This window comes from Pseudopodoces humilis, chromosome 2, assembly GCF_049639895.1.
Source record: "Pseudopodoces humilis isolate 2021_Gansu_Grassland_sample_001 chromosome 2, ASM4963989v1, whole genome shotgun sequence".
In the NCBI taxonomy this organism is placed as follows: domain Eukaryota; kingdom Metazoa; phylum Chordata; class Aves; order Passeriformes; family Paridae; genus Pseudopodoces; species Pseudopodoces humilis.
The window spans coordinates 19,475,137-19,498,126 of NC_142201.1; the positions used below are offsets into that span (position 1 = coordinate 19,475,137).

Genomic DNA, 22,990 nt, shown 5'->3' on the forward strand with positions numbered 1-22,990 from the left:
TGTTATCTCATCCAACTTGACGAATACCTTGTATTAATTGCACTTTTATGACAGCTGATACCATCCCTGTGCTCTCTTACCCAGGGTTCACATAGTTAAGAGATATTTTACATTTTGGGTTAAGCAAGGGACATGGCTGAAATGTCTAGACAATGACACAAACTGTCAGTATAAAGCAGAAACATCAGTCTTTGAGGGGAAAGGGGAATACAACAGAATAACAAAGTAACAAAAAAGCTTTTTGACAATGTAAGCTTGGTTGACAGGCTCTTAAAAAGCCTTTAAAAGAACAAAATTGTTAGTATGGCTTTTATTTTCTCACTGTGCATTCTCGTTTGTTCAAAAATTACAGATAATGTAGTATTAGTCACAAAATCACTGTGCCAGCTGTCATTTATGACAGAGATCCTAAGTATTACACATCAAACAAAAATTAAAAATACTCTGTCCTTTCACCACAGGATAAAGGACAAACTAAAATGTGGGGAAAAATTATCAGAAATTTGAAGATCTGTAATAATTTATAAATCATAACATAATCAAAAAATTTTGTTCTAAAAATACACATAAAATCTTTCTAAAACATCTTACTCTAGTGTCTGAACTAGAGAATCAGGGACAACTCTGAAGCACTGCGTTGTGAAAAGGCTGGTCCTCAAGAATTTCAGTGGCTCTGACTACCAGTGATTTGCAAGCCGAGGTTACTGTCCATCCACATCCAATTATCAGAAGATTTCTCAAAGTGTAGTTTAAGAAGGACAACACATCAATGCTGCTTTTTCTTACACCAAATTCAAGTAGCGGAGTCCAGAAATGAACCTGTCTAACAGAAACTGTTTGCTACTGACACGAAGAACAAGGCCACACTGAAGATGAAGGCATCTGGTTTGAGAGACCAGGAAGCATCCAGGATTATAGAACTGAAACACGCCTGAAACTAGCCAGAAAAAGCAGCTTTTTCTGATGATCTCCATTTCCATCCTACACAGTCCATCCCTTTGCTGTCATATACCAGCCCCTCCCTCAGGCCATCCTCCACTACAGATGAACAGGAGGGAGAACACCCAGCCTGGCACAGGATGAGTGAACAAGTAGGCTCACCAGCCTCCAGAGTGGGGGCCCCTGTTCCTTCCTGACAGCCCCTCAAACCACACATTCTGTTTCCCTCCTATTAGGGAATGGCAAGGAGAGACACAGGTACACAACCACATATCAGAGCTTGTGTTGCTCCCTCTTCAGTCTCTGCCTGCTCTCTATGGGTCTGAGGGGGGCTGGGATTTCACAAGCAGCATTGGCAAGGTCAGATTACAGTGCAGAGCAATGACAGACATGCTGCCAGTGGCACAAGGCTACCACACCACTTGCCACCAGAAGCTTAACTTGTCTACCTTGTCTGCTACTTAACTTGTCTTACTCTTTGGGCCCACTAAAAAAGCCAATTCTTCTGCCACCTCACAGCTGAACAGAGCCATTTTAGTATGAAGGACAAACAACATACTTTCTCCTCAGTCCTGAAACAGCAAATTCAATTTCAAGTTACATTGCCAAGATATCCTTAGCTAGTGTCCCTTTATCATTACGACTTGTTGCGAAAGGAACTGCTCCACAACATGGTAAAAAAAAAAACAACAACTTTTACTTCATGAAAACTGCAGACTCCTGTCTAACTCTTCTTCAAAACTCAGTGGAAATCATCCAGTCCTGTCAAGACTCCTGCTGTATGGAGGACCAAAAGGGATTCTTAATGGGTTTGTAACATGAAAATAATAACTTCAGATCATAGTCTCTTTCCAGTAAAGCACAGCCAGTTGCATCAACAAAAACTCAGGATTCAGAAAGCTTGAGGTTTCTCCTAGGAAGTTATGTTCCATCTGCCTCCTTTGGCTAACACACATTATATTACAGGTATGTGCAATACCACAGATCCAGATGCCAGAACTTAAATCTAAATTTTTGCCTGTATTTCAGCTACTTTATGAACTCCTGGCATGCTCCTGATGCCCTCTGGCATTCTCCCTGGCAGGAAATGGAGGGTTACTTGACTGATGGCCAGGCTTCCTATCCAGGTACAGTTGCTGAATACTGGCCCCTACCTAAAAATGAGAAAGCATTTGACAGGTGGCGATCACCAGGCAGCATCACCTTAACTTACATCTACATGCACAGATGACTACGCCCTACGGCAAGCATAAACGCATTAAGTCCTTCTAGGTGGATGAGTGAAAACAGGCACCAGCAACCCTAACATGGAAAATTACGACCCAAGTTTGCACATTTTTAGATAGAAACAATTTGTAATTGTTATTATAAACAGTAGGAGTAATTTCCTTCCCAGCAACATGGAGAAATCCATCTTTCATCTCAAGTTTAAGGACTGTTTACAGCAATCCCATGGAAACTGCCAAAGAAGCCTACTGTTAATGTGAAATTCTGGGCACACCAGCCCAGACTTACCCAAAGAGAGAGAAATGAGCACTGCCATTTCACCATTATCTGTTGCCATCTGATTTGGGAGCACTGCACAATTTCACTGCACTTCCTATCTAACCTATTTAGCTAATTTTACTGGTAACAAAGAGACAAGAAAAAAGAAGAAATAAAAACCCCACAAAAACCAAAGTCCAGTGCTCTCCAAGAACAACAACATTTTAAAAGCATACATACACTGAACAGAAACAAAGTCATGAAAGAGATGGGGGAGGAGACATAAACACACTGCTTTCAGGAACCTAACCACACACCTTTATTATTCAACCTTATATAAAAAGTTTGCCCACTTTTTTAGAGCAGTAGCACTGCATAATTTGCTTTACTTGTAATCACAGCATCCGATTTAAATCTGACCACCCTCTCCCACACAACTAAACCAATTATCATACTTCTGCAACAGCTACAATTTTCCAAGCACCTACACAAGACTGAGTCACTTCTACTATGTTTAGTTCCGTTGCTTACACTGGCCAGATTTTAATTAAAAAGTAGTAAGAAACAGTCTGTTTCCTTTACTCTGAAATAAAACCCCATATTTTTTACACTATACTTCTAACTCCTTTTTTACTTTGAAATTTATTAATAGAGATGTCCTAAGAAAGTTTGTCTGAACAACAATAGTTTAAAAATGTGGTGTTTTCAAGGACAATACAATTCCAATATTAATAGGAAAATAGAAATTGAATTCTGAACTCATTAGGAAGATATTTAAAACAGACTTGCACTTATTTGACATAGCTAACTAAATCCATGACAATAATCTTCAAATAGTTATCAAAAGGCATAGCACAGATTACTTTGGTGACACTAAAAGTAATTCTTTAATTTTTTTTTGGACAAAATTAAAAAAGAGAGCTGGATATTCTTGCAGAGCACAGTAAGCTGGCAAAAATACATCATTTTTACAACTGTAGACCTTGTAAATGATTACATTTAATTCTGTATACCATTTGTAACAAAACATGAAGAAATCTTTTGCATGTTACTTATGCGGAACAACTGTTTTCTACATTCTCCTGGGCTACATATAGTCTAATGTTCTATCATTGGCTTCCATCACAAAAGATAGTCATTAATTGAAAAAAGATACTTCCTATACTCATATTTCCAGTATACAGCACACAGAGCCATGAAGAAGGATGAAACACTTCATTTTTGCTTCTGTTTCGTGCAACCACTACATTCTTGTCCTGCCAGCACTGCCTAATCCTTGATCCTAAAGTTCTAACTCCCAGAACACTATATAAAGAAACTGCAAGCACATTTAAAGTTGGTTTACCAAATATGATTTTGAAGCATCTCAATATTTACAGCTGAATTTACTGCCACTGAGGACTGAAAATGTAAGGAAAAGAGGTAAAAAAATCTGTTGGGGAAGTAAAAACAAGGCCAGTAGTTAAACTGCTCCAAGATCTCACACATAAGTCCTTATATTACCAGTTAGTTTCCTAAAATGTGTGTTATTGCATCCATGAAGAACTGCCTTTCTAATCACTTCTTGCTAGCCAGGCATGTGGAAGAGTTAGAATCACTTTAAAACTTGCCCAGCCCAAAATAACAAATACGTTAAAAGTTGCCAAGGCAGAAACTTTTCATAGTGACTTCAGTGTTCTGTCTACTTGAGCAAGGATTTGTGGTCCATAAGATGGTCTTTGTATATTGCATTGGAGACTAAATAATTGCATAACTATGGAAATTCATTATATGTAGATTATAAATGTCTCATATAATTTAGTAACTGGAAAAAAAAAAAAAAAAACCATAAAACCATGAAAAACACTAATGCAGAGAAATCTGAAAGAAAATGATTGCATGGCAACATAATTTATTATGGTCCCAGAACTATAGGTAACAAAGATGCCTTTTTCCAAACAAGTATTTGAAGACTGCATGAAAAGAACTGTCCTTATCACCTCTCTGTATATGCAGCATATTTAAGCAAGTCTGTAGGGAAGTCCCTGTGGTAAGAGGGGCTCATTATTCTTTGATCAAGCTCCTATCGCATTAACAACACAGACATGCAACTGAGACCTTGAGGCAGGGCACAGAATCTATTCAACAGTTACACCATTACTCAGGTACGTATCTCCCCTCAATCCTCATTCTTTAATTCATCAATTTCAAGCTTGTGTATACATTGTATTTATTCACACTTTGCCAGAACATTTTGAAACTAACATGAGCCTTGATGTACTCTAAAACTGGGAGAGTTTGGAGCAAAAAAGTGTGACAGTGACAAAGATCCAGTTTGGTGAAATATAGATGAAGGGAAAAACATGGTTAACACAAGAATAAACATTCTAGCACATGAACACTCAATCCTACTTCATTACAGGTAATACAAAGAGACATAAAACAAAATGATAAACAAATACTGGAAATCACAAAGGCTTTTTCTTAATACAGTGTAATTACTACACAGCAGCCATCAACATAGCAACAACAGAAAGCTATATTCAATGAAAACACTGAGCTAAATGAAACATAGTTAACTACATTACTTAAGATGAAAATATGAAATGCATATGAAGTCTTGTGCTCACAGTATAGACAATGACTACTTACCTTTTTTGAATTGCTTGCTATTGTGGTAACTGTCAAACAGAAAAATCAGTTTAGGCCATCCTACTTTCTTATTTAAACTTGGTAAACCCAATGCAACCCCAAGCAAGTAAACAGAGATAGCTTACTACTATTAAGTAGCTCAGTAGCGTATTTTTTACCTGCATAAGGTCCTGCCTTTCTTTTTCACCTGTGCATATAGCTTTCTTTATGGTTCGAAGTTCACTCATTATAGCTTGTGCTTCATCCAGTCTGTAATTTGTATGAGCATTTGACATCTTACGATCAATCCTGTTGAAAATACATTAAGACAAATTCAGGAGATTTCACATAATTAGAAAGCACACAGACTTTTTAAGACCTCTTGTTTATTCATGTACCACTTCATTTCCAGGAATAAAATGTTACTATACTTGGAATTAACACAGCACTCAGTGCCAAGTCCACTCTAAAGACAGAGCAAAGCAATTATCTACCCAGGTTCTGCAGAACCAACAAATTTCCTGGGTTTAATATCCTAATGCAGAGCTTAGTTATGAGTAATGTCTGTGGGTGATTTCATGCACCAAAAGTAAAATGAATCTAAAACTGACATAGATGGTAGTAACTGAACAGTTACTGTTGAGTTGCTATTGAGCAGTACTGCTGAATAAGCAGTCTAGCTGTCATATTTTTCATGCAGCATCACACACTGCAGTATCTCTTCCAGGGCTTCTACTTGATCCTGCTTTAGCAACTTTCTAACAAAGGCATTTCATTTTCTCAGGAAGAAAATTTTAATGCCTAAAATTTTATTGCAAATGCTTTCCTGCCATTATAGGCCTCTTTGAATATATTTTTCCATGAAATATCTGTAAGACATTATCATTCTGCACTGAAAAACATGATGTGGGAACATCCCAGAAGATTTTAAATCTTTAGGCAAGAAGCAAGAGCACTAGTCATGATATAAGACTGAAGTAATACTAATGTTTCCATCCTGACATATTCAAATGTCTCAAGGGGAACACCCACTGGTTGAGTTTTCAACTTTTTTTCTAACATTCCACAACAGTAAAGGACAACATATCAGGATGCAGAAGACTAGCCCAGTGTATCATCTTGATAATTTCCTTCAATTTATAGATAAATAATAAGACAAAAGCCTATAGTGAACTTACCAGAAGAACTATTTGGTCTTGTATTTAAAGCAAATGGTTATGGGGCTTTAATAGGTTATTTACAGCAATTACTGAAAATCATGTAAAGTTCCCATTAAAATATGGAAAAAATCAATTTTCCTGTTAATCTAGCTTAAAAAGAATGTATCCAGAGAAAAGGTGGTAAGTGTAAAAGTCACTAGACCAATGCTAAGAACAAACAGCTTCAGGAAAAGGTATGTCAGGTTAACAGAATTAAAGACAAAAACACACATCATTCACCACAAAGGACATCAATCTATAAAAATATGTAGTAGGAGATGGTATACTATACATACAGAAGAAGATAAATAATCTTCTATAATAATTAAATATTGAGACCAACAAGTATCAAGACAGATTAAACTACAAGTGTCAACAACAGTCTCTCAACAAGTTCTGCCAGTTAAAATACAAGCAGCACAATTCCACTTACATCTGATTAGTTGCTTTAAAATTAAAACATTAAAATGAAAAATCAAAAGGGGTAAATGAAAATCCTGTGGTTTTATTGTGTGCCTCACAATATTTAGGGAAAAAATAGGTTGATTTCTATAGTTTTAAATTGTTTGGGTTTTTTCTGACAGTTACTGGTTTTGGAGACAACACAAAGTAAGTCTGAATCTCAGTATTTTTCTTTGAAGACAAATTTTCCCAAGTTACATAAGAAAACAATCTTTTATGAATACTGGCTCAAGAACAAGAAAGGACTTACATGTCATGTGTGTTAAAGCTGGGGGTTTGTTGGTTTGTTTTTGTTTTCAAAACGTTTCCTTGAGTCTTCGCTAATTTTTAGTTAAAATACTGAGCAGATAAAACCAAGGTAAAATAACTAATCCAATTAATTAAAAATCACATTAAAAAGATAACACATTTTTATTTGAAGGTAACTGTAATGTTAAGAACTATGTTCAAATATTAGACATGAAAATGCTTCTACACAACTGCTCATTTTACCGTTTGCCAGGACTAAGGTGGCATTTCAGGAAAAGGAAATTATTTCATTTTAACCAGATTTCTGTCCAGAGTTATCCACATATTCATGTTCCTGGATGCAACTTTGGAGCCCAGCTAATGAATTGATATTTGTTTAAAGAAAGAATCAGAGAAGTTCCTAACTGCCAAAAATATTTAGGCTTAAATCAGTATTGCTGTCAACCCAAACTGACTACAGTAGCTTACAAAATTACCTGTTATTTATTGTCTGTTAATTCTTTTCCTTTTTATAAACATCTATTTCTGAAAGCCATAGAGTTAACAGAAGTCTTCCATTTTACTAATGTAAAACAGCATGATACAAACATAGATCAGACCTTTGTATGAATAGCAAGAATATTCAACTAATATGCAAGACTGTAAGGATATGAAGATGTTTCTAGGATACACGGAATATTAATATGTCTGTCATCATTTCAGTCCTACAGGGCAGATTCCATGTTCCCCCATTTTCCTCCACCAAAGCACAGGCCTGTACCTGAGCGAAAATCTAATTTTAAAGTTTTTGTTGGATCTCCTAATCTCTAAATTAGTCTGTAGCTACAAATTGCTTAGCCAGTCCTAATTCCCTGTTCCTCCTAACTTCTCACAGTATTCATTCTGCTCTCCTGGCCAACTGGCCAAGTTTTCATTTCCTTTGTTGCTAAATGCCTTCTTCCTCCAAAATTCCTGCCGGGGAGCAGTAGGGTCACTGAAAACACAGGGGAGAAGGAACTGCTCCTCCTTCTCAGTCCGTGCTGTCAGGCCAGGGGAAGGAATTTGTTCAAGAATAGGCTCATATTTAACCCTGTAAGTCTGGACCGTGACAGGATCAGACGCACCTCAGGGCAAAGATGCTGGAGAAGGCCGAGGTACACCACCTTGCAGGGTGGGGATCTTTGCAGGCTTTGAACAGTGAGCTCTACAAAGTCTCCACTGGGCAAACATAAACCCATGTCTAAATTTTATCACACAACATTGACAAATTTAGATGAAACTGTAGAAAGCAGGGTCCCGATAAAAAGCTGCAGCTCTATTAATATTGGAATTCTGACAGTACTGAAGTTGTAGAGATACCGAACCACCCCCAATCACATCTCCACTTTTATAGTTGTTTTGTGGTTTTGTTTTCTTTTCATTCTCCTCAAAGATGGTTAAGCCATTTTACTAAAACTAAAGAACAGAAAACAAAACACAGTCCAAGGCAGATATTGTATGGAAAATGTCAATGTAAGAGATTTGCATTTGACAAAGGCATTTGAATCTGACAGGAACATAAAATGATGGAAATACTGAGCAATCCAATTGCCCTCTCCATAAAAGCTGTCTCTTCTCTGAGAGCTATACCAAGCAAAGACAGCACAAACAGTCACCTGGCAGCAAGCTCCAGTATCTGCACGTGATGCCATTTTGGTAATACTTTCAAAGCAAACATTCAGCCAGATGTAAAGCACAAAGTTTGACGGCTCCTAATGTTGTTCTTGGCTTACACTTGAAATAAAGTGATGTACATGCCTTTAAAAAACATGAACAGGATACATGCCTTTTGCAGTTTGGCAGTTACTTGAAGATTTGACTTAGCACAAGAAGGAAGATGACGCAGACCAAAAAATTTAGAAAACGTAACAGAAGTGGGAAATGTCTGAAATGCAATAAACTTTAAAGAGGAAGGGGAAGTGGGGTAGGGAGTGGACAGAGCAAAAACCCCAGCATTTTGTTTTAAAGAAGGAGCAATGAATTTCTTTTTAGACAATATACTTACTTCGAGGATATGGAAAAACTAAACTACTTCACCTTTGGCACTTGACTTGAGTGACCCCTCTCCCAACAAATACAGGAGGGTAGAGGAGAGATTGCACAGGGACAGCCTAGAGCACAGTTAGGCTTTCAGGCTAATTTGTCTACTGACTACATAAGGGGGTGAGAGAAGCTCCTCTCTTCAGTTGTTAGTTAAATACTCTCCAAATTGGCTCACTTCCTCCTAGAAGGAAAATACTCCCCAAGAAAGTGCATGTATCTCAACAGAAGGGCAAATTAAAAAAAAACAAAAAAACACTTAAAAGCACAAAACAAAACCACAAGTCTCTTTCACAAGTGAAGAAGTCAATGCAGAGAGCAGAGCTCAGCTCCAGGTAACACACAACAGGCAAAAGGTTCTCCCCAGCTCCAGCAAGCAAAAAATGCCATGCAGTGCACCAGTGGGACAGAGGGCGATCGTAGCAGCAGCAGCAAAGAGCAACACTGAAGCACTGAACTGTCATGCCTGAACTTTTAAACTATGTGATTGGAGTGACCACTGACTAATCAGATATGTTTTAAAATAGTTCCTCTCTTGAATGTCTCTCCTATAACCCCATCCTGGAGCACGGGCAACTCAACTTGGGCTATAGTCCAAGACTAACATTTGTATTCTTAATCATTTGCAGACTTTACTTTTCAAAAAGTTACACTACTTTGCTGGATGATCTTAAATGAATTATACTAATTAAAACAATCTTGAATTTCAAATGGACTTCACATACTTTCATCATCCTAGTCAAGTGGTCAATCCTTTTATAAAATAATTGAACCTATACCCTTAAAATAACCCAATAACCAAGAGAAAGAAAACAAAAAAGCAGAAAAGGCATAGCAATTCCTACTCAAAGAAAATATGATTAAAAATTATAAGACAAAATTGTTTTTGTTCCATTACTGTTTACATATCTAGGCCACCAAACCAAGACTCTGACTATATTTAAAATATTACCTAGTATATTGAAACTGCAAATACTTTGAGTGCTTTATTTTACAATTCTTCAGTTAATATCATGCATTACTAACTCCCCCAACTATCTCTAAATGCTTCACTAAAAAAACATTTATGCCTGAAAATTATTACATTGTATCTGCCAGTTAAGAATTTTGGTATTTTAGTTGAACAAGTTTTCTTCTAAATGCACACTCTTCTAAAGAAACTTTCTAAATGCACTATAAAACAAAAGAGCCTTGTTTAAAAAAAAAAAAAAAACAGAAAACTTTGTTATAAAGAAAACAAAAATATTAAGTGCATGGGTTACTCCTTTTTCAAAAGTTAAATATTAGAATCTTCCTTTAATTTGTTTTGTTATTGTAGTACCAATCAAAATTGGAAAGTAAGTACCCTAAGTGCTCCAGGATCCCTGGAATTTCATCAGAATTCCTGAAGTGAAAGCCCATGCTTTGTAGTGCCAATGCAATAAATCCAAAGCTTCAAAATATTTCTGCAGCTGCTGCACTTATGTTGCAAAATGCATTAGACATGCAACAGTTCCAACATTTTCAGGAAGCTTCTGCATTAGGCAGTTTGTTCACGTGCATGCTGGAAAAAAGGCCAAGGTTTCTAAATGCACTGCTACATATCCAAGGTGGATACAAGTGCTGTTCCAGCTCTTGGTCTAGCCACTGGTCTTGCTGAAGATATCGAGAAGCCATAACTTTTTCATGGCCTGGCAACCTCTCTCCCTATCCCACTGGGCATGCCGTGTACAAGCTATGTGTGTAGGTGACTAAGCAACATACAGATGGAAGTCACGCAGTTCCCTTCCCATCATATGGCCTGCAGAAAGAGTAGCAGGGAGAGGGTCACCACCACATTTCACAACTTTTTACACCACTGAGCATGCAGGAAACAGAACAGGGCTGCCCAATAGCCCTGGGAGCAGTGGCAAATTGCCCTGAGCTTCCTTTCCTTAGTGGGAGGAGACAAGGAGTCACATTTACATGCAAACATTTTGCACACATGCAATGCAATCCAAGGTCTCACAGAGCACTAGATTTACAGTACAAACACAAAACAGCCCTACAGTGCAGAATGAGATGGCCTGACCATAACAGGGAGAAGCAGTGTTGTGGTGCACAAAAATCCCCCTAAGGAAAGTTATGTGCCCAGCCAGAAAGCCTTGGTACTGCCACGGGGAAACTACAGCATGCTGCTTTGGGCTGTGCTCCAGGCAGTCGTTATCTCCAAAACATATTCAGGAAATATTTTTTAAAATCTTATTCCAGTTTGGCAACATCTTGAGAAAGAGTTAAAGAACATGGCCCATAAAGCTATTATTGTATGTGAACCTACAAAATCACAACTCCAACCAATTCTAACTCTTCTTCCATCCTTTCACATTGTTCTCACTCTGCATCACCATCACAGCAAAAAGTCTGAAGCACAGCATTTCACATTTTGTTTTTGACAACACTTTTCTATGAAATTTATTGGAAGGCAAATAAAAAAAAAACAACCCCAACAGAAGATCCTCCCACAAACTCTTAACTTACTCTTGCAGAGTTTCCACTCCTTTTTCTTTATATTGCAACTCCTGCTTCATCTGTGCCAATTCTCGTTTCAGCCTAGAAAGCTGAATAATATAAAGTAATTAAAAGTAAAAATAAGCAACAGTAACTTACATGATAAAAATAATTGTTTTTAAAATACAAAATCTTAAGCTGCTTTAAAGAACTAGAAGTAATAATTTCTCTTTTTTTGCTTTAAAATTTTGCCCTAAAATAACAGAAGACTTTCTTAAATATCATAAGGCCCAACAGCAGCCAAAACATTCAGCTTTTGAAATACCAATTTCCTCATCTATTCCATCAGGTTTCTTTCTTCAATAGCTTATGCTAACAGTTAGCAAGTTTCAATCCATATAAACTTTCTTCTCCCTTTGTAGCAAAGATACCTCTTAACTGTCTTCAATTCTTTAGTCAACTTTAAAATAAATAAATAAATAAATAAATAAATGCTATTTATTAATTTTTCAATCCAGGAAAACAAAATTACTGGCAGCAAAACTGTTCTCTCTCCCAGAAATGGCAGCCTAGCTTTCTACAGTTATTTTCATATCATCCTGCCCTCTCAACCCCTTGTCAATTATCTTGATCCAACTAATGAGCACAAATCAAGTGACATAGCAAAGATGTCTCAAAAAACCTATTCTTGTGGTTTTATGGAAACAGTTACCTGAGTAGGTTATGCAGACCATGGAAGAGCCAAGAATGACCTGCAAAGAAACAGCTTCTTGCCCTCCAAAGCTGACAGATAACTGAAGGCAATAGCAGGAGGGGAATGCAAGGGACAGCAGACAAATGAGGGGAACAGGGTTGTTTTGGTATGTGGTAGTGAGGCTAAAACTGAGCTGTGAGCCCCAGGAGGGGCAGGGCTGGAAGAAAAAAAGCTCTCTCTTCTTAAGCTACCAAAGAGCATATTTTCTAGACTTTACCCAGAGCACTCTCGATTTTCACATGTACACCAATAAATGACAAGATCATTAAAAAACAGATTAAGAAAAAAAAAGAGTAATAAAAATCATCTTTTTCTTCAGCTCTATTCCAAGAGCAAGGGGCTTTGCACCAGTACCAGGATGCAAACCAGGACTGTCAGAAGTCCCACCACCCTGCACAGTTCTCTCCCTTTCATCAAAATTCATGGCACCAGCCCCCTCCTATACCCTCACCAGCTCCTTTAACATTCACCAAAGGTAAAATGAGAAAGTGCAACACTAATATCATGTACATAAAAACTTTATGGTGCCTATTTCATTCTATTTCCTGAAACAACTCAATGCCTATTCACAAAGTCACTTGAACATACTATTTTATGCATATTGTAGGTCATTTTGTTTTAAGGAGGAAGAGAAGAAAATAGTCATAAGTGAAAACCTTGTTTGTTTTCTTCAAATATTAAATAAGGCTTGTTTTCTTGTTTAGAATATGCTGACATTTAGAGTATGTAAAACAAGAAAACACTAGTCAGCATGTAATAAATATATGCAGAGAGAATAAATGCCTTTGAAGGGTGGTGAACGGGATTTATTTTCAGAGGCGCTCATGTGAAAAGTGGTCGCTATAACAAAAATGGAACGCTATCCTGCAAGGATAAGTATTTTTTAAAATACTTATTTATCAAAACCATGACTCTATTTTTTTTTTTTAAATATATAAATAAGGAACATTTTTGTTACAGAACTGCCTATCATTGTCAGAATACTTGAATTTCCCTCTCCTCATAAAAGAGCTCTGGCCAATCAGCTGGAAAATTCTATTTGGCCAATAGGTCTACTGAACTGTGAAGAGATTTCCAAATAAGTGGCTAAACCTACAGGCCAGCAGAACCTCGCTGAAAATGGGTAAATGGTATGAAGACAGTGGGTTTGAAAGAATCTGGCTGCAGAGCATTTACTACTTGTGGCAGTTTGTAGAGAGAAAGCAATTTCTGAAAACCTTGCTGAGCTTGCCTCTGACATCTGTGACAGAAGTGTTTGCACTTGCAACATGGTGAAATAATTATTTCTCAAGTCACCCAAGTGTAGTCAATATAGAGCTGTTTTAATAAAGCAACAGGTTAGAATAAAAAAGTACTTTTCAATACTGTATTTTTATAAATGCATGCAACTATCAGCAAACATGCTGAAGTAAAAGAAGAACAGACCCTCCCTCCCTTCCCCATGCCTATTTCATATTTTTACAAAATGAAAAAAAGATTACTCACTCTGTCACGACGGCTGGCTATTTCTGCTTTAATCTGATATGGGTCATACTTGGTATTAGCTGAAAATCCAGAGAATGCTAAACAGATGGAAAACAGTATTTTACTTTTTCCCCCTTCTTTAATATAATTGTTAAGACGCAGCACTATATAATAAACCATTACATTAATTCTTTTTCTTACAAGTCACTAGGTTCTAAAATTATCCTCTGTGCTGAAGTAAAGCTGAAGATTTCCATTCGGCCCACCTGAAATTTATTTTTTTTTTGTCCTGAACAACAACAAAAATTGCATATAGCAGCACCCCATATTTCCTAAAAACAATGAGCTTCTATGATAGGATGGTGGCATCTACTGATGCAAGAAATTTGTGTAATATTAGCAATTACTAGTTACTTCCTAGGTACACTGAATTAACAGTACAATAGGGACTAAAGTTAAAAAAAATTACTGTCAGAACAAAATTATACCAGCTAGGGAAAGAAGCTGCCTTCTAAAGCAACAGTGTAGGGAACTGAAATACAAATCAACCCTAGCAAGAGAGCTCTTAACACAGGGTATCTACAGCCAGGCAACGATGTCAAGCCTGTGGCATTACAAACTAAAGCCTACATAGGTTAAGTAAAGGTCCTAGAGGATAGACTGGGTAAGAGCAACCATGATTTATGGAGTGAGCCATTCAAGGCAGCACTGGCCCACTGAAAAATGCCTGGTATATGAATGAATGGGGTTGTGCTGTCAGACCTTCCATCCTTTTGCAGAGCTGAAGGCTTCTGCACTGAAACCCATACCCGTGTCTGGAGCTGCACTGGGCCCTTCGACTCTCAAAAGAATACTGCAATGTCAAGGTCATGTCGAGCATGCAGGAACTTGCCAAAATGAGTAGTCATGCCTGGACTAATTCATAATTCTCTAAATCCAGAATTTTCTGTGTTTTTTATTTTATTTTTAAATGGTGCTGATCACAACTGAGTCACAAAACTGCTTCATGGGCATCACCCTGCCAACCCACAACCACTGAGCTCACACCACCTCCCACTCATAAGCACACGACGCTGATTTAATGGCAGCAACCACAAGCAAAGTGGAGGAAAACTCTTTGTGAAGTTTTAGTTCTTTTAGTGCAGGAACTTGAAACAAGTGGTGGTAGAGGCAAAGATAAATGAGCATCCAACTTCAGTAATGTAATTGCACTAGAATTAGAAGCCTAATATTTCTGTACAATAAAAGGAGAAGCAAGCACCTCACAGTGTAGTGGAGGAGACAAATTAAGAAAAACAAGTGGAGAAGAAGCTTTTGGGAATCTTGAGTTCACAGCATGATTAACCCCCAAAAGGATATTTTAAAAAAAATTTTAAAAAATCATCTGAGTAATCAGCCCATCCCATTTTCTCAAAACAGATGCATATGATCTTAAACCAATATAAAATATATTAAAACATCTGTAGAAAAGTAGTATTTTTCCACTTGAAAACAAGTGAATGGTTTTATGTTATTGGTCTTAGGGATTTTCATTATCAACTCCAGATATACCTACAAAACCCCAATTATGAGAAGATTGAGAAACGTAAGTAAATTGACATAGCATTTGCTTTCATAACAGATAACCCTCAATTTTGTCATTTTCAGTCATATTTTGTTGCTGTTTCAAATACCTTATTTTTCTAAGAGCTTCAAAAATATGAAAGATGTTATATTTTTCTAGTATATTTTCATCTTCAACGAAAGCTTCTTTCTGTATATTGAGCTGAAGTAATTCAACAAAATATCCCACAGAACTACTGCAAATTTTAAAAAACCAAAAAGCCCAAGGTTCAAGAAAGTAATAAATGTTGATTTAGATTTTATACATCTCAAAAAATAGGCATGACACTATCTTTTACTCTATTCCAAGTCTTTCAATAGTTGTTAAACACACTTTAAACAATAGTTTATTTTAAAAAAAAAAAACAGCTTTCTTAAAAGGAAAAGATCGTGCTACTTCTTCAAAAACTTGAACATGAGGAGGGGAAATAGGACTAGTCACAACTGTTCAGTTATGTCACAGACTGATTCACAGAATACATATACATAAACCGAACAAGAAGATGAGAATCCCAGTTCAACAGTAACAGAGTAGTTGGTCCAAACCATCTGGGACACCTCAGCTCTAGAAAACATCTTTTATTCAGAATTTTGGCAATGTATGAATTACCTTGGATTAATAAATACCACTGAATCAGTAGCTAAATGCTTCTATCCAGACACCTGCTGTAAGCCCCCTTCCACAGTCAGATTTCTTGAACATTTTTAGAAGAGGCTAAAGCAAAGCTTCCCATTCTTATTAAATCCTTGGCATTTAACAGCAAACCTGCAGTTAAAATGGTTGTACACTGTACAGCCACTGAAAAACGCCAGTTAAACCCAGTAAAACTCCACTCTATTTCCATGTGGCTGTTGGGTATATCCACTTCTCTGAACTAGCTCGGTTGACTCTTTGACAAAGACACCTTTTCTTACTGCACCAGCCAACACCTATGACAGTGGTGCAACATCTTCAGAATTCAGAAAAAGTGTATCATCTACTCCAAGCTACCAGAGTCATTTGAAGAATGAAAAGGGCAGGAAATCAAAGCTCTGTATCACCAACGTAAGTATCACAGGCTGGCACTCAAGAATGAGGTGAACTAATGAAATACTGTTTCCTAGTTCACAGTCAGAGGTACTCCTGAACACAACAGCTTGCCACTAACTCTTCATAAAATTTGCTAAACTGGCTATGGATCCACAGAAGGTTTACCCTAAGGTGATGGCTCCCTCCCATGTTAAGGGGAAAACAAGCTTTGAGTTTAGGAGTGCATGTAGGCAGCTGGTATAGCAACCTTCAGCCCTTTGTTGCCTTGCAGGCAGCATCACTACAGCTGGCTCCAAGATGGGTAGAAATACCAGCTGGGATATATGCCTGTTTAATGTTACATCCCTTTTTAATGTTAACATTTATCCCTATTAAATGTTAAATCTCTTGTTGTAATAGACAAATTGGGAGACACTGAATTGCAGAGTCAAAGCAGAGCACCTCACTGCTGCAGTCAGGACCTTCATTCAGAGAAGAATCAGGTGTCGGAAATACTTCACACTATTTCTTACACCACATCTTGTGAGGGCAGGTGGGTAAAATGAAATAAAGATAGTAAACTCACAGCTGGCATAGGAACGGCTGTCATCCTCACACATTTTGTGCAATTGCTGATATTCTTCTTGGGCTAGTTCAAAACGCTGCTGCTTTATTTGGTAAATCTCCTTCTTGGCATTGAGTGCCTCCTGGGCAACTATTAAATATTCCTTTAGCATGCGTTCTTGCTCCCTTCTCCATTGTTCCCTTGGGTCCTCAATTTGTGTGAGCTCTAAGAAGAAAAACGTAAAACCATTACAATAAAACTGTATGACACCTTGTGCTACCAAGTCCAAGTTATTTTTGTTAATGTCTATTCTCAACCAGCACACCCAACACTACAGTGCCCAAAATCACTCCAGTCAGGATGCGAAGGAAAGATCCAGAGTGAAAGAACAGGAAAGGCCATTTCAAATATAAAAGGCATTTAAATGTTATTCTTTTCTTTACAAACCAGTGCAAACCCAAAGAAAACAGTAATTTGGCTCTAACCTTCCCTCATAGCCAACTTGAAAATTCCAAGAACTACCTAAAAACAGAACAATGAGGAAAAGTGAAAGGTATCTCAAAGCTTAACCCGCAAGTCTATAAATAGCTGGAATTATCCTATGATACTGCATACAACTTTGCAAGTGTAACATCTTCAAAGGACAAAGGCTACCACTGCACAGTTAAGAAGAATAAGGTAATTCAACAGAGAAATCAGCATCTTAGTCTTGAATCCATAAATCTTTTAAATCACTTTTCCTTTTTTGTCTTAAGAAACAGCAGTCTGGTGTTTTTCATTGCCAGGGTTTAGAAGAGTTTTTATTTAAACAAAACCCAAAAACAAATTAAAAAAAAAATCTTTCCTATATCTATTGATTTTCAAGGCTATTACTGCATAACAATCTCTTTGCAGTTGCAAAGACATTTGACGATGACACACATTAAAATCCTAAAATTATTGGTTCATTTTGGGGGTTTTTGTGAGTCAACAAATATGTTTTACATGAAGATGTCCATGTAAAGCCTTGTGTTTAAATGTAATGTTAATTTCTGATTGAAGCTCTACCAGTAACAAGCTGCTGCAGACACAATGTCAGTGTTCAAAGTAGTGGCAAAACCTGCAGCACAGTCAGGAGCTAAGCACCTAGCAATTTTTTCCAAACTTGGTTTCCTACCAAGAGATGAAAGTCAGTTATGTTTTACATTAATCCTGCGTACATAATTCAGTGTATTGGTGCCAGTGATGAAATACAAAACTGCAGAAGATTGAGCCCAACAGATTAAGAACTCTAGAGGTATCAAGGTGATGCTAACAGCTCTATCATTTGAGAGCCATCTGAAAAGTATATAAACAAAAACAGAAAGCTCTTTAAAAAGCAGGGTTTCCAGAGATTTGTAGATTAGGTTCCTAAATAACATCTTCTCTTAACAGCTGTACCTTTCTCTCCCTGCAGCTCCTCACATTGAAACAGTATTAAAGATAGTGCCTAGAGTTCTACAATTTCTCCCCACTTCCGAGGGACCCCTTTAATTCCCTTATGGCTCCAATGACCCAAAACAAGCTCCTCAGCCAAGGACAGGATGTGCTTTGGCTTGTTGAGTTTCTGTAAATCCTTCTCTACATGGAGGGCAAGCAGAAGAAAACAGAGTTCTGACTGCTGCCCACCCTTCACTGAGGGCACTTCTATTGCCACTGCTACCTGATCTGTCCATTAGTACCCCTGAAATCTGTGCAAATTTTAATATTCCAAAACCTGCTAAACCCCCATATAAACTATGAGAAATCAGTAAATATTTATAAAACAGACAGGCTTACTAGGACTCAGGTTTTATCTTTGAATGGTGTATTAGTCTTAATCTCAATAAACAGCCCAGGCTAAGGTATTATGTTCTATTACACATTAAGCTTCTAAGATCCTGTACTTAAGGGCACTGCATCTCTCATAGAATTATTTCAGAAGTCTTCTGAAAAGCTAGCAGCATTCATCTGAGGTAGAAAACTTCTTTTTCTGGTTTATGAAACTTTGCCCTGGATTGCTAAACAAGTTTGCCACATAACAAGATTAAAACTACATTGTATGATAAAATTAACTTACTTCATTTCTTTACAACCAATTTAAAAAACACTATATTAACTCAAGAACATCTCCAGACAAATGCAGAGAATATATTATTCCCTCACTGGGGAATGCCCAAATGCTTAGAGGTGACTTCAAAGGCTCCCAAGACTCTGAGGAGGAGGGAAAGGAATTCTGTGGCTGGCAACTGCCAAGGTTTTTAAGCAATGGTTGGATAACAGCCAACAGCAGCTTAGTAAGGGTGTCAACAAAGTACTGAATTTACAGAACAAGATGGAGATCAGGGTTGGAAGCACCATTGAGATTTACAGAAGATTCTTCTGTTTCTTGGTTTTTTTCCAGTTTAAATGGAAAACTATTGCCTAGAAAACTTATTCTTGCTTCCTGGGTAAACAAACATAGCAAGAGCCTTGGAAAAAAATCAGATGTATTGCTGTTTTCTTTTAAAAGGTGCAAGGGCAAAAAGCTTGAGAGAGTGCACAAAGCATGAGAGGTCCCTGGTAAGTGTAAGAGTAGAAAGACTCTCTTTGAATTATCCCTTGCATTTTCTCACTGTATTTCTTGACACCGAAGCACTTCTGTTTTGTCAATTAACACAGAACTCTAATGCTGCATAAAGCATTTAACCCAGTCAGCCACAAAAGGCAATTCAAATGTTTTCTCCTGAAGCTTCCATTCCAAGTGGCTTAGACATACTCATTTCAGAAAAATATTTCTCCACCTCCTACACCTCCTCTGCCACTTGTCTGACACCACCTCATGATGCACGTGATTGTCTACTCATTAGTTCTCATTTCTACAAAGGAAATTAATGCAGTCTTGATTGGTACCTTTGTTGCCCCCCCAGTTTAAAAACTGGATCTAGTATCCTACTAATTTTTGAATAATAATTATCCAGCTATAATATCAACTCTATCTTCCCTCTTATTATAAATCTTGCTGGTATATAAAAATGCTGTACTAGCCTAAGGGTGACAAACCCATTTTACTGTGATGGTTGAATTACCATTTAGGATAATATCTGTGGGCTGCAAGTAATTAGTTATCATGAAAGAGACTAATTTTGCAACCTTGTTAATTGTTGAATGATTCCTTTTACTCAGTTCAGCACTGCCCCCATGACGTTTCTATCCCTCTGTTCATACATTAACTTTACTTCATACCTAATATGATTAGCTTTACTTTTCCAGACCTATTAATATTTATCTTTTCTTTCTGTCTACCCACTGAACATTTGGGAACTCAATTGCTCTTTGCAAAGACTCTCATCTACAAGTTTTGCTCTCAGTTGCATAGAAAAAAATGCAAGCCAGATCTGACATGCCTACAATGATTAATATCCCTTATGTAAGTTCAAACTTGAAGTCTGTGGTAAAGCTGCTAATAACAAAATTCAAAAAGCAAAAGGAAGCACCATTTTGCATGTGATGGTGATTGCTATTCCCACCACAGAGGCCTAACAGTAGCTTTGTTAAGGCACAGCATTGCAATAGTAGTTCATGCACTACTCATTTTTCTGTAGGGACTCTAAAACCAGCGGCAAATTTTAAAAAAAAAAGTTAAAAAGAGTTGGCAATACCTTTTTTTTTTTTTTTTAATATATGCATTCATGCACATACTTTGGTGCAAGAGCACTCCATTACTATAATCCAATGTAATCCTCACTTTTTATCAAATTTCAACATTACTGAAGTTACCATGACAGCGATCCTTAAACTAATACTTTTTTAACACAGTTATTGTATGAATTACCCAACAATCTGTATTAATTTCCTTTGAGTTTTCTTGTCTATCTATCCTTGTGTTTAATGTATTAACAGCTGTTTAAAGTTTATCATTTAATGATCTTTGTTAAATTTCACAACAAATAAGTACCTGTATAGGTCAAACAATACCATGGGAACATATATTATTCTGTTGTTTGGGTTTTTTTAAGCAAGTAATTGTGAAACCACAATACACAAGTAATTCCAATGAGGGCTGGAAGCCCAAACTTATTTCTACACTTTCATTTTTTAATTGACTAGATTTCAAGTAGATAGTATTGATGTTTGTTCTTCAGATTATACTATTTACTATAGCTGTGACAGCCCATATAACTACTTTCTTCTTTTCTTAGTCCCTCACCAACTGCCAATTCCCACAATACTGAAAGCATTCACTCAATGGCGATAAGAAGCTTAATGATAGCACAACAGTAACAGCAGCAGTACAAAGCTATAAAGATACGACATTTTTTTAAAAGCAGAACTGGCCAGTGTGCCACAGTGATGATACTAAGCTCAGCAATAGTCCAAAAGGGAAAGCGTTCAAAATTAGTTTCCAAAAGGGACATCTGTTGTCTTTTTGATAACACTTTGTACTATATTTAAACATAAAACATGTATTGCTTAAGCAAGGAAGAGATTACTGTATTTCACAGTGTTTCTGATTAAAAACCATCACACTTCTCACAGAATGTATTTTGGTTTTCAATCAAGAAAAGTGAACTATGGATGACTGGAAAAATAGGAAATACAACAAATTTAACAAAATGTAAAATTCTAATTACTAAAATATAAAAATCTTTCTGACATTTGACAAAAAGCAACAACAAAATAAATAATACTTCACAGTTTGACCAAGCAAACCAAAATATTTTTATACATTAAAGCTCAATCATAGGTTGTAAAATTCTTTATAAATGGAACTACAATTATGGCCCCATATGAAAGATAAGGAAACATACTCTGCAAGAAATTATTTGCATACATTTACTCACAGTAGCACAAGGTGTACAAATGGTATTGGAAGCAAAGTTAGGGGCAAGAGTAAACACCAGCTTGCTAGTATTCCTCAAAACAATCATATATCTACTCACGATTTATGTGGTCCATATAATAAACTCCAATCTGTTGATCGTAAACAGTTTCCCATCCTAAAGGAAGCTCATCACCAACACAGTCAGCAAATGTCAATGGCTTTGTAATCCTGTAAAAATAAAAATAACACAAATAAATCAAAAGGTGCAGAGTTTACAATGCATTAAATGTTATTACATGTTTTGAAGATACCTTTGCCAGTTGATCAAAAACTAGTTATGCTACTTAGGAATGTGCTGATAATTACAAACACACAGTTTCAAAATAAATTTTCATTTAAATATGCTGACAGATACTCCCCAAACAGGTAAGACAAGCTTCTTCCCTCTAGTTTTTATGTATAACAATTCAATTTAAATGGCATGCAGTCCTGCCAGTCCTTCTCCCATGCTGCAAAGAACACAAATGTGAAGCTGGAGTTCACCACTGCTGAAACTACTAGAAGCTTTATAGGTTTTAACTTCTTTCTGGTGACAACATAGCATAATTGCTTGTCATTTAAAAATTAACATAAAATTCAATACAGTACTATATAAGCAGACCTTCTCTTTTCAATTATACATTTCCAACTATTAATGATATTCTCTTGGTCCAGACATATCCAAATTACATCCTCTCCCTCAAAAAGAAGAGAGACAAACAAATATCTGAAAAATTGTGAAGCAATTAGAGCAGAAATAGTAATTAATAAGTAATAGTGATTAATAAGCATTACTATCTAGCAGCTTAAAATATTGCAACTTTTGCAAGACAAAGTCTTAATAGATCAGTGGGTAATAGAAAACTGAAACAGCCATGTCCGTGTTGACAGCAACATTGAAAGTACTAGGTTCCACATTATACAGAAAGACTCTAAACCAACACTGCTCTAAAACAACAAAGAATATAAAAACCTAGGAAGAATAAATGGATATAAACATAAGAGCCTTTATGCTCAATCATGTTTATTACCCAAATATTCATTTTAATCTTTACTTAACCCCTAAGATAATGGTTTTCTCGAAAAGCTGTCACAAAATTAATTTACTAAAAAGCTACTAATAAAGTAATTTCAATTACACATGGGATATAGATACAACACCTTCCTCACATATCTGTTGAGGCACATCTAATACCTAGAACAATGACAACTTTGCAAACATTAAATATATGCATTAATTTAGGGACTGACTTAAACTGAGCACAATCTATAGCATAATACTGTTTGT

At 36.7% G+C, this 22,990-nt stretch overlaps 1 protein-coding gene across 1 annotated transcript in view; it reads right to left on the reverse strand.

Moving 5' to 3' along the window:
• WWC3 (WWC family member 3) overlaps positions 1-22,990 on the reverse strand; it is a 98,959-nt gene that overhangs the window by 40,298 nt on the left and 35,671 nt on the right. Inside the window, exons 2-6 of the mRNA XM_005516620.3 lie at positions 21,782-21,891; positions 16,884-17,087; positions 13,708-13,784; positions 11,499-11,578; positions 5,214-5,343 (exon numbers count right to left, since the gene is read on the reverse strand). Of these exons, the coding sequence (XP_005516677.3) occupies positions 5,214-5,343; positions 11,499-11,578; positions 13,708-13,784; positions 16,884-17,087; positions 21,782-21,891 (601 nt within the window). The remainder of the gene's footprint in view (positions 1-5,213; positions 5,344-11,498; positions 11,579-13,707; positions 13,785-16,883; positions 17,088-21,781; positions 21,892-22,990) is intronic.